The 16,116-nt window shown below is 38.3% G+C and overlaps 1 protein-coding gene across 2 annotated transcripts; it reads left to right on the top strand.

Annotated features, from left to right (window-relative positions):
- The first annotated feature begins 2 nt into the window (after positions 1 to 2).
- On the top strand, positions 3 to 16,087 carry areg (amphiregulin). Of its 2 annotated transcripts, none has more exons than XM_085180709.1 (6): positions 3 to 2,296; positions 2,972 to 3,142; positions 3,353 to 3,581; positions 3,899 to 4,069; positions 5,496 to 5,609; positions 6,761 to 16,087. In XM_085180709.1, the coding sequence occupies exons 1-5, from the start codon at positions 2,260 to 2,262 to the stop codon at positions 5,587 to 5,589; spliced, it is 702 nt and encodes a 233-aa protein (XP_085036835.1). In that variant the 5' UTR covers positions 3 to 2,259; the 3' UTR covers positions 5,590 to 5,609; positions 6,761 to 16,087. The 2 variants fall into 2 exon arrangements, with proteins under 2 accessions (XP_085036835.1, XP_085036836.1); XM_085180710.1 differs by having other exon boundaries at positions 2,972 to 3,118; positions 6,761 to 16,086.
- The last annotated feature ends 29 nt before the right edge of the window (positions 16,088 to 16,116 follow it).

Raw genomic sequence — 16,116 nt, 5'->3', positions numbered from 1 at the left:
CTTCATTTTACACTCAACCAGAGCCAATGATCCATTTTAACACCTCGCCTGGATCCGCTTTACACGTTCTGTATACCAATGAACAGCGGCGATGACACGTAAACATTAACTCACCTGCAGCTGCTGCTCTGTTAAGACATACTTAAAAACACATTAGCATGCGCTTACACACGCGATGACCCACAAACACACCCACTCTGTGGTGGCCATTTTGTTCTAAACATAAAACCCGTGGATAAAGATATTCGAAATTCAGGAACTGCTGCTCTAATCCCTGCACTGTGCTATTACTTATTATTGCATAAGTAATAGTAGGCTACTCATGCAGTGAGTAATACAGTGGGGGAAGCCCCACTAAGCTGCATCTTCGTGTGTTCTTTAACAAACAAGTCTCGTGTCTATCACGTATGCGTTTGTTTTGCTTCTCAAGTCAGGTTTGTGTTTTAGTTTCTGTTATATTTGTATTATTTGCTGTCATTTATGCTCGAAGAGTCGCTTTCTAGATGGAAATGCCGACTATTAAGGCTCCAGATTGAAAGACCACATACATCATTTATGGGCACTCAGCGGAGAGACATAATTAAGGTGAAATTTATAGTTTTCAGGAAGATGCTGGAGTTGCTTTTCTGCCATTAATACTAGTTGGTAAAGTTGCAAGAATTCATCTTCAGGGCAATAAATTTAAGAAGCAGATCTAAATAAACCGAGAACTGAATCAGCTACAAAAGCCACGGTATAGACAACAGTGTACATATACATTAAAAAACTTTAAGCTAATACTTCACATGGGAAATTATGCTTTTAACGGAAAAGTAGAGATTCAATATCAGAAGCTAGTAATATTGTAACAGTGTTGTGAAGATGCACAAAGATATCTAATTGTATTTTTGTGTTCAAGTTTTCATCCTGCGTGCCTTTAGCTTGACAGCAGTGTGTTTACTGTGGGTGGCTGTTATGAGGTGCTTCTCTCCTGGCTTGTGGCAGACTTTCCACACATCCATATCTCATATCCTCAATGTCATTACACATATCCAAACAAATTCCATTGCGTGTTTATCCTCAACAAAGCGTGCCAGGAGCTCCAAGTCATTGTTACAGAATGAGATGGAGTAGTTCCCTGCATTCCTAGCAGGTTTGTGTTTGATTCCACTAGTGCATGACCGATGGGACAACCTGTATCTGCAGACACAACAACATAAACAACACACCCTTGTGTGCAGCTTCCCCACCCAAGCCTTAAGGTCTCCTCTTAGTTACAGTGTACAGAAATAGTAACACTGAGTATAATTTGATAAAACACACACACATAATAATTCAGACAGAACCACAACCCGTCGAACAAAACGAAACAACAATAAAACAGAGAGCGCTCATTGTTATAGGCAAATAAATAAAAACAGGTAACAAGTAACACACACTTAAAAAGATTATGTTAAAAAAGTATCTTATATCTCAGAAAATAAGACACATTCAGAGGTGTATTTTCTAGAAGCCAGCCACAATTCGAAACAAACACTCATAGATACTCTTTTTATGACCCCTTACTGCTCTCACTGTAATGTAGCATTTTTTTTTATTTTATCTTTGTACCTTGACTAAAGTGTAGCTATGACTTGATTACAGAAAAAGGTGTGTATAGTTGCTGTCAATTAAGAACCCAGTAACTTTACTTTTGTGGTTTGCTTATGATTTTGTCTAAGATTAGTCAACACTTTGGCCATTCAATAAATGACACATGATGGCCTAGAAAGTTGTTTTCAAGTTAATGTTGAAAAGCTTTATAATATCCTGGTATGTGTCTTATCACTACAGAAGGTATAATTAAGGCCATATAAAGTCAGCCCCGCGGAAGTAATAAAAGTTACCAAACAGGTGATAAAAAGCTAAGAGCTTGGTGACCCAGTGTCGCCCACGCTTATTATTCCCACCAGAACGTGAGGTGCAAAATGTATTGCCTGGGGCAGATGAATTAGTAGACACACACGAATAAGCCACACACACACAAGCACAATACGTTTTTTACTCTCTCTCTTTGCTCTCTCTTTGCCTCATGCACACACACTCACAAGTGCACACACACACACACCCATCTGTTTCCTTCAAGTTGAGAAGCAGGCGTTGGTCTATAAAAGCTGCACCCAGTGGAGGTGAAGAGAGCAAAGCACACTCTCGATCAGCGGGGGACAAAGACACACTTCGACACCTACTTACACACGTTAGTGCAGGACTATCATACACAAAACACTTGCTTCCTGGGATATGAACCCTCTCATCCTCACCTGTTTCTTGTGCTTCGGTAAGTCTGAACTTGTACTTAAAAGTGTCTGTGTGTTTGTGTGTGTGCGCAGATAGTTTAAATGACTGAAATGAAAAGAGAAATGCAAATGGCATGGCAGCAAGGCATGGGTCAGGGGAGAAAACTTGTATCCACAGGCGAGGACTTGTCAGAGAGGAGAGAGGTATTTGAGAAATTTATTTTTTGTCAGAGATGTTTCTAGAGACCAAACTATTACCAGACATTGTGCAGGAGACACACCAGACGCACAGAAAGGTCATCATATTTCGAATACTTCATTATCCTTTCACTGAATCCTATTCATCACTGGTGCAATACAGTCCTCAATGTGGACTGGTTGTACTGGTTTAAGATTGTTCCCAGCAGAGGAAGGTGAAATAATGAGTCAGAGGTAAAGCTATATGAGCACAATTTCTAAAGAAAGTAACTCACACAAAGTTCATGGTAAGAATAAAAAAGGAAAGAATGAAAAAAAATGACCGCCAAGACTGATTTCTAAAATAGTTTATCAGCAGATCGGCAACTATTCACGTCCTTTTCTATTTATAGCTCTGAAAGAGTGTTTTTCACAATCCAAGATGTTGATCTGGATCAAAAGAAGTAAACTTTGACTTAATTGTGTATTTCTATGTAGATTTAATGTCTTATTCATTTCTGTTGGCTTTTTTTTTGTAGTCTGCAGTGCTCTAAGTGCTCAGGGATCTACAACCACACAGTCAGGTGACCAAGTTGGAGTGACTGTCGACCTGGCCTCAGGGGAAGGCCTCCAGAATTTGCACAGCGATGATGAGGGGTTGGAAGAGGACGTGATTTCAGGAGGAGGTGATGAAAATGTCAGCTTCCATGGTACAAGGGAATCTTTTATCTGAGTATATAACTGTGTGATTTGTATATCTCTGTTTCTTTTAAGAAAGATGAGTATATAAAATTGTATGAAAGTGAAATTCTCTTGACTTTAACAGCTTCAATTGATTAAAAAAAATGTTTTCAGCCTTTAAGTCCAGGGAGTTAAAATGGCACCCTAAACAACTGCGGATGCTTCCTTTCCTCCTACAGACTCGAATCCCAACAGAGATGAGAAGAAGAAAAAGAAGGCCAAAGACAAGAGGAGGAACAAACACAAGGGCAAAAGCACAACTCCTTTCAAACCCGAGCACATGGTCTTCACTAGTGGACACACATCCACTCTCAGGACCAATGAGGATCCCTGCAACACCTCCCACCTGGGCTACTGCATTCATGGATACTGCAAGCACATAGACGGCCTGCACGAACCAGTTTGTATGTAAGTACAGTCCTGGCCCCATTGTATTTTTGCATGAGAAAATATGAGCTCTATGGTTGGTACAAGCATGTGGCCTTCTCTGAATCGGAACTAAATCATGTTTGGGATCATTTGCAATCATCAAAATGAATGATGTAGACACAAAACAATTATACTATTAAAACCACTGCCTCACCTGAACACGACTAATAGGCAGGTTCAGACAGATTCAAGTTATTGGAACAACTTGAAAAAATCATTCAAACACTCATCAATATCTGATATAAAAGCCTCTTCATTGAGTCATTACACTGATTTCTTAACTCTTTTTTCTGCAGATGTATGAAGGGTTATGATGGAGAGCGCTGTGGGATCCAGACTCTGGGGACAGTGAAAAATGAGCCCACCGAGACCGACAATGCTGAGCTGGTGCAGACGGTCTTAGTGGTCATCGCCGTGGTTCTTTCAGTCATCAGCTGTACTGCCATACTGCTTATGACCTGTGCTTAGTGAGTTTGAAACTGTCACACAGCCAAACACACAAAAAGACACACAACAAGACACACTATTTGGTGGTAAGGCTGAAGCAACCAAAGCCTTAGTTTCTGGCTGAAGGATTTTAAAGTAAGTGGATAAAATTCCAAACATGAAAAAATTAGTGGTAACATAATACATATATCAGAATATGCCAATTGTTATATATGTTATATATAACAACATTTTAAAAGAAAAGAAAAGCCTCTAATTTGGCCTTAATTAATGGTGCCAAAATTTAAAATTTAGCCTTCATTTAACTTTTCTCTTTTCCTAGATATAGATAGGTCTGGGTTAACTGAGTATTTTATTGTATTAGTATGAGTAACCCATCTTCAATTCACTGATGAACTCTTAATAGTAAACTTAAATCTTTCTTTTGTTCCCAGTTGTAAAAGCAGTCAAAATACAACTTTACAACTTGAAAAAAAAATCCTCATAGTTGGATAGTGGGCTTATTTTTACAGCAATAAACCCGCCATTGTTAACTGAGGAGAATGAGGTGCAGAAAAACCTAAATGTAATGTCCCCACAAACTCACCACTATCAGACCCCAATATACCTGCTATCAGTGTGGCCAGCTTCACCAAAGCTAGAACAACATTAAGACAAAGCCTGATTGTGGTGATTTTGTGAAAAAGTAATCTTCTTCTTCTTTTTTACATTTAAAGTATTGTAGAGAAGATTATCCAATAAACCATCCACACCCCATGAATCCCAACAGAACAAAGGTTACGCTACCAAGATCCAGGCCAGAAACACTTCCTGGCATATGACCACACTGACACATCAAAAAGTACATTAACACACCCAAACACACCCAGACTTTAGAGTTATTGCTCACCACTTTGCCAAGATCAACTCAAATGACTTCTACAGCTCTAATGGTCATTCCTGTTCCTACAGCACCATCAACGGTGTCACCTCACTGTTGTTTTATCAGAAAGGCTGTAAGGTCTTTTGTATTACTCATACTTTTTTGAATCTAGAATTCATGTAATGGTATGACAAGCAATGTATTACATAATCACAGTTTCTTATCAATATGTAATGAAATCAAAGGTATTATTTGAATTGTGGACAGGGTCAATAGTCCATGATGGTGCAAATAAAACAAGCAGACATGCAATTAAAGCTTTACAGCCACGGGTCGTTATACTCAGTTGGAGAAAACGAGAGAAAGTAGGACTTATTTCTGTGAGTCTGAAACTTAAATAGCCATATGCTTTTTATGTGCACAGCCCATAGAAATGACAGTGAAAACGTCACCATAAAATGTATTTATCTCTATAAGACCATTACCATGTAGCTGGCACTGCAGTCCTGGCTTTCAAAATCGCTGATTCCTTCACTTATCTGAGCTGTTTGGGCTTTTGATACTAATGTTAAAGTCTTGTGTAGTTACAGGTCACATAAAAACTTCCTGGCTTCCTACCTTGGAACCGTGTCAGAGCAGGAGAAGCTTCAGAAACACCCTGGTGACGTTGTCGTTTGAGGGCATTAAGTTACAATGAGGTAGGTGCTCCTGAGGTTTTGACCTCCTTATGTGCAAACCAACACGTACTCACTGTACTTATTGTTTATACAACTCAGTGTTTATTGCACCCATAAAATAACCCATAAAAAAAAGAATAAAGATATAAAACAATACATACCATGAAAATGACAACTACGACCTTTACCAAGCTGGATAATGTGTCAGTGCTGTTGCAGTAATGCCATCAGTGCAGCAACATTGATATAATCTTCTCGTATTTCTGGCGCTGTATGGTTTCGTGATGTATTTTTCACCTATGGTCTTGCTTAACTCCTTAGAGGAGTGTGTCTAGCCACTGATCACATGAGTCTAAGCCAAACAGGAAGGAGTGGGCTTACTGAATGACAGGAGCGCACGTACGACTGTTGTTGTTGTTGAATACATGCATCATGCAGATCAAGAGAGATCCCTACTAGAGGCATTAGTCGGGATTAGTGAGGGGTGTCTCCACTTGTTCCATCAATGAAGTGAATAGCAGCGTAAAGAGAAACCACACGCTCATTTGTACACATTCACCTGCGTGTCCTGAACAATTAGAGTATTGACATACTGACTTTGCACGTGATGACCTATAAAGAGATAATTACTCATTAAATCTTACTAAGCAACACATGCAAACATGCATGATGACTTTACATGTTTGGAAACAAAACACTTTAGTTTCAAGATATACACAGTGTGGACATGCCGTATTCTCTTCATAAGCTTTTTATTGTGGCAATTTAGGAATTGCTGAAATACGGGATTTCTGTTACACTGCCACAATGAATTATGAATGAATGATGACAAAAATGAGCGACTAGACTGAGGGAAAGTAATTAAAAGGGACAGTAAACTGTCCAGATTATTTAACCCTGTTTATTTGCGGTTAAAAAATATTTTTATTACTCTTTATTTGTTTTTAAAACCCCAAATAACATAAAAATCTACAAAAAATAAAACATATCTGCACCGCTATATTACTCAGTCATAGCAAAAACACCACAAAGTGCACTATCAGAATTGTAGAGTTTTGCTTTACATAGCTAAAAAGGATTGTATGTAAGTTTCAAAATGAAACTATTGCATAGATTTCTACTAAAACATTAATTTATGTATTTTTTGACCTTGCATTTCTGTCTTTCCACAGCAATGCTAAACAGTTCAAAGAACTTGGCTCTGACCACCCGAGAGACGAGAGAATAGATGGCTTCAATAGATGCTGTGTAAAAACACTGTCCAGAATTTATTAGAATGTAATTTATTTAGTACGATTATTTATTGTTAACAGCTATATACGTATCTGTATGTTGGACTACTATTATAATATCTTTTATCTGTGAATGCTGAGGATGCAGCCTTTTGATGTTCTCTAGTTTTGGTTTTATTTATTGTACTGCTTTTGTTATAGGTCAGAAAACACTCTTCATTTCACTCTGGAAAAGGGATGGAATATGATCACCAATAAAATGTCTCAGTGTTATGTGAAAATGATATTTGTTCGCTCATTTCTGCCTTGGATTTATATTTACATTCCTACCTCTGGAAGCATCCACAGTCTCAGCAGCTTCTTTACATGAACAAGGAAATCTTGTGGACAAAGTAGATAAGAATAAGCATGAAAGTACTTCTCCAAAAACTGACATCATCAAGGTAATCAGACACACATGAGGGCAATACAAAAGTAGGAGAGACTGGAAAGTTGCCTTTGGTATGTGTTTGTGTTACAGGCTCAGATTTACCATTTCAGTGGTAAATCTTGTAAGACCAACATATTTTTAATATATAAAACGAAACATATCAAATATAACCTTATTTCACTACACCTACAAGCATATGAAGCATTTCCTTTGCAAAATTTACAACTGTGAGAGAACTTTTGAATGAATGTTGAACGTGCTCTTGCACTGTCTAACTGATAAAAAGAAACAGGGGTGCGTCTAGTCTGAGCTATTTTTATGTTTCAAATATCTTTTATTAGGAGCAAGTATCATAAGTCTGAGCTATTTTTAGAGTGCTTGGGTAATTTAAAAGTCTCTCACAACACAAATGTAGGAAAATAAAACAACAAAAAAACATAATTATATGGCTCAGGACAAAGAAGACTAAAGCACATTGCGTAAAGAAAGACCAACTGTTTCACGGGCAGATTTGGTTGCAGTCACAATGAACTCATGTCAAAAGGACAAATGTTACACAAACTTATCTGGATAAGCAGAAAATCGCTGGAGTTCATGCTTTATACTCAACTTTTTTAAAAAAAAGAGAGCGTGTTAGTAATGATGAAATTTTCAATTCAATCTCATCACTATAGTGACACCAGGTTACAGTGGTTACATATCATTTTTCCACAAGCAGGTGAGTCTGATCACTCGCACACTCGTCATATAAATTAGACAATGAAATCTCAGGCAAAGGTTCAATGTCGTGAGAGTTTTTATTTAAACCTAAACCATGATTTTACCTTTAAACATATCCTTTCAAAGCCTTAACTTAAACATTTTAATACCTAAACCTAACCAAACCCAGCAAAAAAGTTACAAATTAAAGTAAGACGAAGTACAAAAGAGAAAAATATTAGACACATTAGTATGTGACAAGTTGCTGTGAGAGTGTGTTGAGTTTGAACGTATGAATCTTGCGTCACTTGACTCAGTTCCGGGAATAGTAAGGGAGTGATCAGCAAGGAAACATTTATGACTGAAGACCTTACTTCTGTTACTAAACACAGATACTTTAAATGTTCATATCTACTGTATTTCAGGGGTAGAATCACAGTCGCTTTACTACATGTTTTGAAATTGATTTGTTAGATAAAAACTATGTGGCATTGCTTTTTGAGATCACAATATCTGCAACCCCATTAGGTTTTCCCCTATCTTAAAACATGGCCTTCGTTTACATTAAAACTACATACCTGCAAAGTTTTAGAACTAGATTTTGTAGTTTTTGTGGAACTTTGTTGACAAAATTGCCCACAGACTGACAGAGCTGATGTAATCACAGACCTAGCCCTGGGTGGCTGTCAGGGATGAGACAGTGCAGGGTAAAGACTGTGCATTGAGTGGAAGATTTATGTTGTCACATTCAGCTCTGTTGGGTAATGTCTAAAAATGTTCTTGGCCATACAGCATGTATGAAAATTATTATACATTATACAACCTCAGTATGCAAAGCCCTTTTTGTGGGAGTTACCACTACAGTAGGTGTCTCCTGCAGGATGGCATTTTTCTGTGATGACATAAATACACACAAAGGCAGACAAACAAAATGAAAAAGATAACAGGGCCATCATGGCAGGTAAATACTGCTCAAAAACATTAAAGGAATTCCAACTGGGCTCCACCTTGAGTGTCAGTGGCTACAGGGCCCAGTAGAAGACGTTGGCCACCTTCATGAAGTCTGTTTTCTGATGATTTGGTCAGAGAAATTCATAACAGTGGCCATTGGCATGTATTAATGTGCCATCCTGGAGGAGCTGGACTACCTGTGCAACATCTGTAGGGTCCAGGTATTGCCTCACTCTACCAGTAGTGACACTGATCGTAGCCAAAAACAGTGAGAAAAGATGAAGAGGGAAAAATGTCAGTGGCCTCCACCTGTAAAACTACTCCTGTCTTGGCATTGTCTCATTGTTGCCCCTCTAGTCCATCTGTTGTTAACTGATCACATCAATATCCCAGAAGTTTGAATGACTTATTACTATACTTTGATCAAAAAGCGCTCTATTTTTTTAAGCTGCGTATAACTTATTTATGCACCAGATAATAAACCTTGATGAAGGGAGTCATAAAAATATCACAACTTAAACTGAATGTGTACAGAGGCCAGTGTCCTATTGGCTGACCTAGTCTGGTATTCCTTTGCTCATACTTGTTGGTCAGACCACATCCATCTTTAGAACTTTGCCATTTGAGCTCAATTTTCCATCTGCAAAATTCTTACTGTAACTTGTGTGAAATTAATGATCAGTAAGCAAATATCCATATAGACCAGTGGTTCCCAAACTTTTTTTGCTAGGCCCCCCTTTGTTTTACAAGAAAATTTTATTTTGCGATTTTCCCCTTGTGGGACTATTAAAGGTATATCAAAATATCTTTGCGCCCCCCCCACCACCACTCAACACCCCCCACACAAACACAAACACATCCTCCAACCACAGACACCCATATTTTGTTTTAAAACTCCATTGCGGTTAATTTCACACCTCAAACATTCAGTAAACACAAATAAAAGTAAACTGCAATAAATTACAGGTAGTAATAAAATACACTACTAACTCTTTTACACTATGTCCACACCTACACGGGTATTTTTGAAGATATGCTTCACCATATTTTCTAGTCTTTGGCTTGGAAGGAAGTTGGTTTGGAAACATATTTGGCGATGCTTCATCTCCTGCTTTGCGTTTGTGTGGGAGCCCCGTCAAAACCTGTCCATTATGCTAGCAGTGTCCAAGTGTTCTTTTTTCTTTTCTTTTTCATACCGCGCCCCCACTGCAATGGCTCTGCGCCCCCCTTGGGGGCGGACCCCACACTTTGGGAACCTCTGATATAGACTATAATATAGACAGTGAGTTTAGTATGTCTGACGTTTGCATTCTAATGTGTTGCTCTCTCATTATAATTAGAATATACAGATGGAAACTGTCAAGGAATCAGAGGAAGGAAAAAACAGAAAGTCCATGTGGCAGGGTGTCAGTTGCAAACACACAAGAACACGCGATTATAACAAAGTTAGTTTACATTTTGTGTTAGAACATTTTTTCTTTGTCAAAATTTGTAGCTTTTTTATGCCATTTTATAGACGGACTTTAAATAACTTTTTACTGTTACTTAATCCTGGTACTTGTCAGCAGCTTCAGTGTTACATTGTGTTACACTTATATACAGGTGGCAAAAGTACAGATATTCTGTACCTAAGTAGAATTACAGATTTGTGTTAAAATACTCTGGTAAAAGATAAAATACTGATTCAACTTATTTACTCATGTAAGAGAGAGAAAGTAAAGCCTGTGAAAATGTACTTAAAGGAAGAAAGTGAAATGTAGCTTTTTTGAGGATGTTTCTATCAGCTATTTTTTGGCAAAGTGAACTGAAAAACATGCTATATTAAAATAATAACATCATATAAATATTTTTAAAGTATGTTTGAGTAATTTTTAATTCTGGTTAATTTACCCTGTTATGTAGAACATGAGCAGATAAAAATACAGAGAACCAAGAACACCAAAGCCACTGTGCACCACTACATTACTGGTAAATTTACCAAAATATGGAAAAATAACCTGCTTATACTGCACTAAATTTCATGCAACCTTTATATAACGCAAAGTTAGTACGCTTCAGTTTGTTTTGCAATATGTTTCACGATCTGAAAAATCAAACCTTCCCATCACGTACATATCCAATGTCTGATTTGAGAAAAAAAATCAAACAAAGCAACAGAACATCCTTTACATCTTTGTAGGAGGGCACAGGTTTTAAAACGGACTTTAGTCATCTTATCTTTGGGCCATTGCGTCAAAGCATATTTGTTTGCACTTTAACTCACAGATAAAGATGCTGAATCACCTCTTGAGATATACGAGCTTCCAGTTTCAGTTATAAAACAAGGCTTCACTCTATGCCTGCGGTGTTGCGTCACAAGTGAAAAAGGGCAAGGCAAGGCTCCTCCAACTTGGACATGTACCCAACTCTAGGTAAACATTTACTCTGATTTTATGTGTGTGGATATGTGTGTATGAGACAGAGAGAGACTGTGATAGGGAGGGCTATTTAAACATGACAAAGACACACAAACACTGACAAGATAAGTTTGTATGGGTGTGGCAAACTTTGATAGTTTCACCCGCATCGAGGTGGGCCTGTGAGCTTTTGTGGGTGCCCATGGAAACAGAGTAAACACAAAAGCAGGTGTCTGGTCAGTTTAATTCACTAAGAGCTCAAATAAAAGACATGATGGAATTTGATAGGTGTGGTATGTTTTCCCCCTTCACCTGTAAAGGAACAGGACTGATGCCAAGGTAAGTAGATTTTATCTCTTGTTTTTAATTTCTTACACAGACTTGCGTTTCAGGTAACGTTTTAGTCAACTGAAAAAACCAAAAAACCAAACGGATCAAATTAAATAAGAATGACTGTGTTTTAACACAATACAGAGATTATATTTTGAACCTTAGTTTTGTGAATGTGGCCACATTCTTTAGCACACCCAGCACAAATAAAAATTGTTGCATGTTTACTGATAAGATATTGTAAACTAACTTAAGCCTAATAAATGAGATAACATGAAATAAAGTAAATAAAAATAATAATTAAAAAATGTGGCCATATAATACTAATCCTTTCCTCTTGGAAAGATAAGGCTTAAAATTTGCAGGTAGTTTTAAAATCTATCTATAAGTAACTACCTGAAAATTTTATGATGCTGCCAAGGGCGTAGATTTGGTTTTGGCATTGGTGGGGACGGATGATTCAACCACCGAACCCTGCCCTGGTTTTTTTTGGGTTTTTTTCCTTTTTGTCTTTGCTTCTTGATAAAAAAAAGGAGAAATTTACTTGCCTACATATGCTATTCTACATATGTAGGCAAAACAAACTCGGGATCTCGCAAAACTTTTGCGAGATCTCGCAAAACAAACTCGGGATCCCGCAAAAGTTTTTGCGAGATCTCGCAAAAGTCCGTCTTAATTTTTTTTTCTCCCATGTCCCCTGCGGGGCTCCGTACTTGGCAACAGTGAGATTGAAAAACTCCCTTTTAACAGGAAGAAGCCTCTGGCAGAACCAGGCTCAGAAAGGCCATCTGCTACGTCTGGTTGTGGGTGAGGGGAGGAAGATGGGAGAAGTCTGGCAGGGCAGGCAAAACATCACAATCACAAGACCAGTAAGTGTTCAGCTGGTGGTGTGCTCACCTATTTGGTAAAGGTGAGAGAGTTAAAGGGCTTCACAGAAAGGCGCCAGCATCCTTGTGATAACTACAGCCACACCTTCACAGTGCTAGAGCATAATGTAAGGTGTGCGGTTAGAGCTGTCACCCTCCTGCATGGAGTGAGAGGATGGGTACTGAAAGAATGTGCAAATCAGCTTTCTGAGGCCTTCACAAAGACATGAAAACCAGAAACTCCTTGACTGTGCACTGCTGTTTTTAGAGGAACTTTTCAGTTTTTCCTGTCCCAGCAGAGCCGCCAATATCATGAAAGAGCGTGCAAACCCAGACATGACATGTCAAAGCTGCTGCTCTCTGGAAGACAATTCATGGTCATAAACAGATTCAAGAACAGATTCTAACCCCAGCCCATTTTCACTCCCGAGGCATAATATACTGACGATTTGTCACATCCCGCTGCATCCCTGAGGAACACCAAAGTGTGACCTTCTGCATTCTTATGCTACGTGCCAGGTTATGGATAAATCCAGTAGAATGACACTTCCAGAGTAATAGACATTCCAGCCATGTATTCCAGCCCTAACCATAACCATAACTTTTCCCTAACGTTAACCACGACTTTAATGATGTTAGATAGTGTTTTCCAAAGCGATTTAAGTAAAATGAACGTACATGTGTAGATTCATTCCAAATGGTTGTCATGTGTCCTCATTTTTCTGATCTCCTAATATAGGGACGTGTTGGGTGCCCAGAAGCGTAATATACCACCGATTTGTCACCTAGAATAAAATGTTTCGCTTTGGGAGTGAGAACGTGTTGCTCACCCAGAGCCTTGCGAAAACTGAACAATTCCAAAAGTTTAGTTTGATGGGGTGAGGATGGTCTAAAACTTTTGACCGGTAGTGTAAATGTTCCATATTGTATATGTACAATATATCCAAATGGAGTAACTCAGCTGCTTCATTATACTGTATAGTATTATATTTCATTTTACTTGAATAAAATGCTTAGAAAAGCTCTGAGGTCCCCCTCATTTTATTTGTGATGTTTTTCATACGGTGTTTGTACTACCACATTGAAAAATTCTTGTGGACTGGCATATTTGTTTAAATAGTTATGCAATTGGTTTATGTTTGTATTGAGGCCAGTGTGTATTTGTGATACGCAGATGCACTGTGCTAACAGCCATTGCACTTTTTTTCTTGGTCTTCATGCAAAAACTATTCTGCAGTTGTAAGGTGGTTGAAAGATTTATGCCTAATTTATGTTTCCATTTGTAGAGGGATTTGCCTATGGACAGCATACAGAGAGGGGTATTAAACTAATGCAAACATGCCCCTGTTCAGTCCTACAAAATTCCAACATTGCGTTGCTTGTTGTGAATGATCCTGTGCATTGATTGAATGCGGTCTGGAGGACTAGTGGCATGCATTAGGGAAGGGCTGGATAGCTGAACTTACCAGGAATGGGAGAAGAGGGAATCAAACACCATTCATCAAAAAATACATAATAAAAAGTACAAACAGTGGCTACCAAGGAAACGTTTTGTTGTTTTTAACACTTGGTTTCACTTCAGCTATTATAACTTTTCTCTTCTATTCAGCTAGCTGATTGACCAAAAATAGCTCAAACGACAGTAGTCTACAGACCAGTTGTACCACATATTTTTGACACAGCCCCATCGGAAAACAGACACTCTCTGCAGGTAGACGTCCATAGCTACCCACCAACTGCCAATATACTGCCAGTGTGCGATTCATATTTTGGACATTAGTTGTGTTGTTTTGCAGTGCATACACAACTCTACATCACTATTTTCATATGAATTCTTCTTAGTCACTTGCACTAAAGCCAGAGTGTATCCAAACAATGCTGATCATCTGTTGCTTTTGTTTGCTTGGCTTTTTGCTGTACATCTGTCTTTTACAGACTGTTTTCCTTTTCAGGAAACTGCAGCATACAGGAAACATGGATGGATGCAGGCACATGGTAAGGTGCTGATTGAAGGAGCACTTGATTTGCTTTTACTTTGCCCTTTAAGTAGTAGTATTGATCAAATCTTGCTAATTGTGGAAAATCCCAAATACTGACTAAATTTGGTTTATTGTGCACTGCAGAAAGATGTATTAATGTTGCCACAATAGTCAGTGTTGATCAAAAATAGCATTAATCAGTTTAACCACTTGTTCATATGTTTTTAAATGATTCGTTTTCTAGTTTCGTTTGCTAGACTGAAGGCACACAGTGCTCAAACCATATGGCAGAGAACACCATCTAGTGGTGTAGTATGGAAACTGAGAGTCAGTGTCACAGTGAGTGCAAGTTACCTGCATGTTTCATGTTATGAATCACTGTGATTAAACAGGCCACAAAAATTCAGAGCCCACGTGGTGTGACTGTCTCTGATCAAATGCTCATTATGAACATTTTACAGCTGTGGAAGAAGTATTCTAGTCTAAATGCTATGCTAAAATATTAACACTACAGAATAGGACAATTCTGTATAAATAAGCTTTTATTAAAATAAAAGTTTAAATGTTCTGCATTAAAATATACTGAATACAATGGGCCTCAAAGACAGTTAATATCCAGTTGGCACGATGAACAGATTGAACTCCGTGGGAAATTAACACTTGATTAAAAATAATGGTTTTTTGCACACAGACATGTTACATGTTTACAGATCTGTAGAAATTCTTTTGTGGTCTTCAGTGACCACAACTAAATTCAAGATTCAAGATATTCAAGAAGTTTATTGTCATATACACTGCAAAATACAAGTGGTTACGCAGGGCAATAAAATCCTTACTTTGCAGGTTCCCTTCACACAAATAAAAAGACAACTAACTAAAATAAAGAATAACTGAGATAGAAAATAAATAAATAAATTAAAACAAGTGCTTATGTAGCTTGTAGTCAGAATTTAGTAGGTGCAACACTGTCACAGTGGTAATATATACAGAATATGCAATATTAAAATGTTTATATTGTATGAAGTTGTATTATGTTGTATATAAATGTACAAAATTGCGAATTACAGGTTAAAGATAATTACAACAATTAGTCAGTGATTCAGTAGCCTGGTGGCCTGTGGATAGAAACTGCTTTTTAGTCTGACTGTCCTTGCTTTCAAACTCCTGTAGCGTCTGTCAGATGGCAGGAGTGTGAATTGTGTGTTCTGTGGCTGGGTGCAGTCCTTAATATATTCTGTTCCCTTTTTTTGATCTGGGTGTGCTAAATGTCCTGAAGTGGTGTGAGGGGTACTCCACAGATGAATTGTTCCGTTTTAATAAAACGTTGGAGAGCCTTCCTGTTGTGGTGTGTGGTGCTGTTCCCTATGATGGAGTTTGTCAGGATACCCTCCACTGTACATCTGTAAAAATATCTGAGTGGTTTGGACGTTAATCCAAATCTCCTCATCTTCTGTAGGAAGAAGAGTCGTTGTTGAGCCTTCTTGATGATCTGCTGTGTGTTATGGGTCCAGTTGAGATCCTCACTGATGTGGGTGCCGAGGAACCTCGGGTGGAGAGGGTGAAGACCTCTCCACCCGAGGTTCCTCGGCACCCACATCAGTGACCTCTCCACCCGAGTCCCGTTGATGTATAGTGGTGAACCTGA

Source organism: Neolamprologus multifasciatus, chromosome 12 (genome assembly GCF_963576455.1).
Source record: "Neolamprologus multifasciatus chromosome 12, fNeoMul1.2, whole genome shotgun sequence".
Classification (NCBI taxonomy): Eukaryota; Metazoa; Chordata; class Actinopteri; order Cichliformes; family Cichlidae; genus Neolamprologus; species Neolamprologus multifasciatus.
The sequence above is the reverse complement of the archived record's forward strand: the minus strand, read 5'-3'. Positions and strand labels throughout refer to the sequence as shown.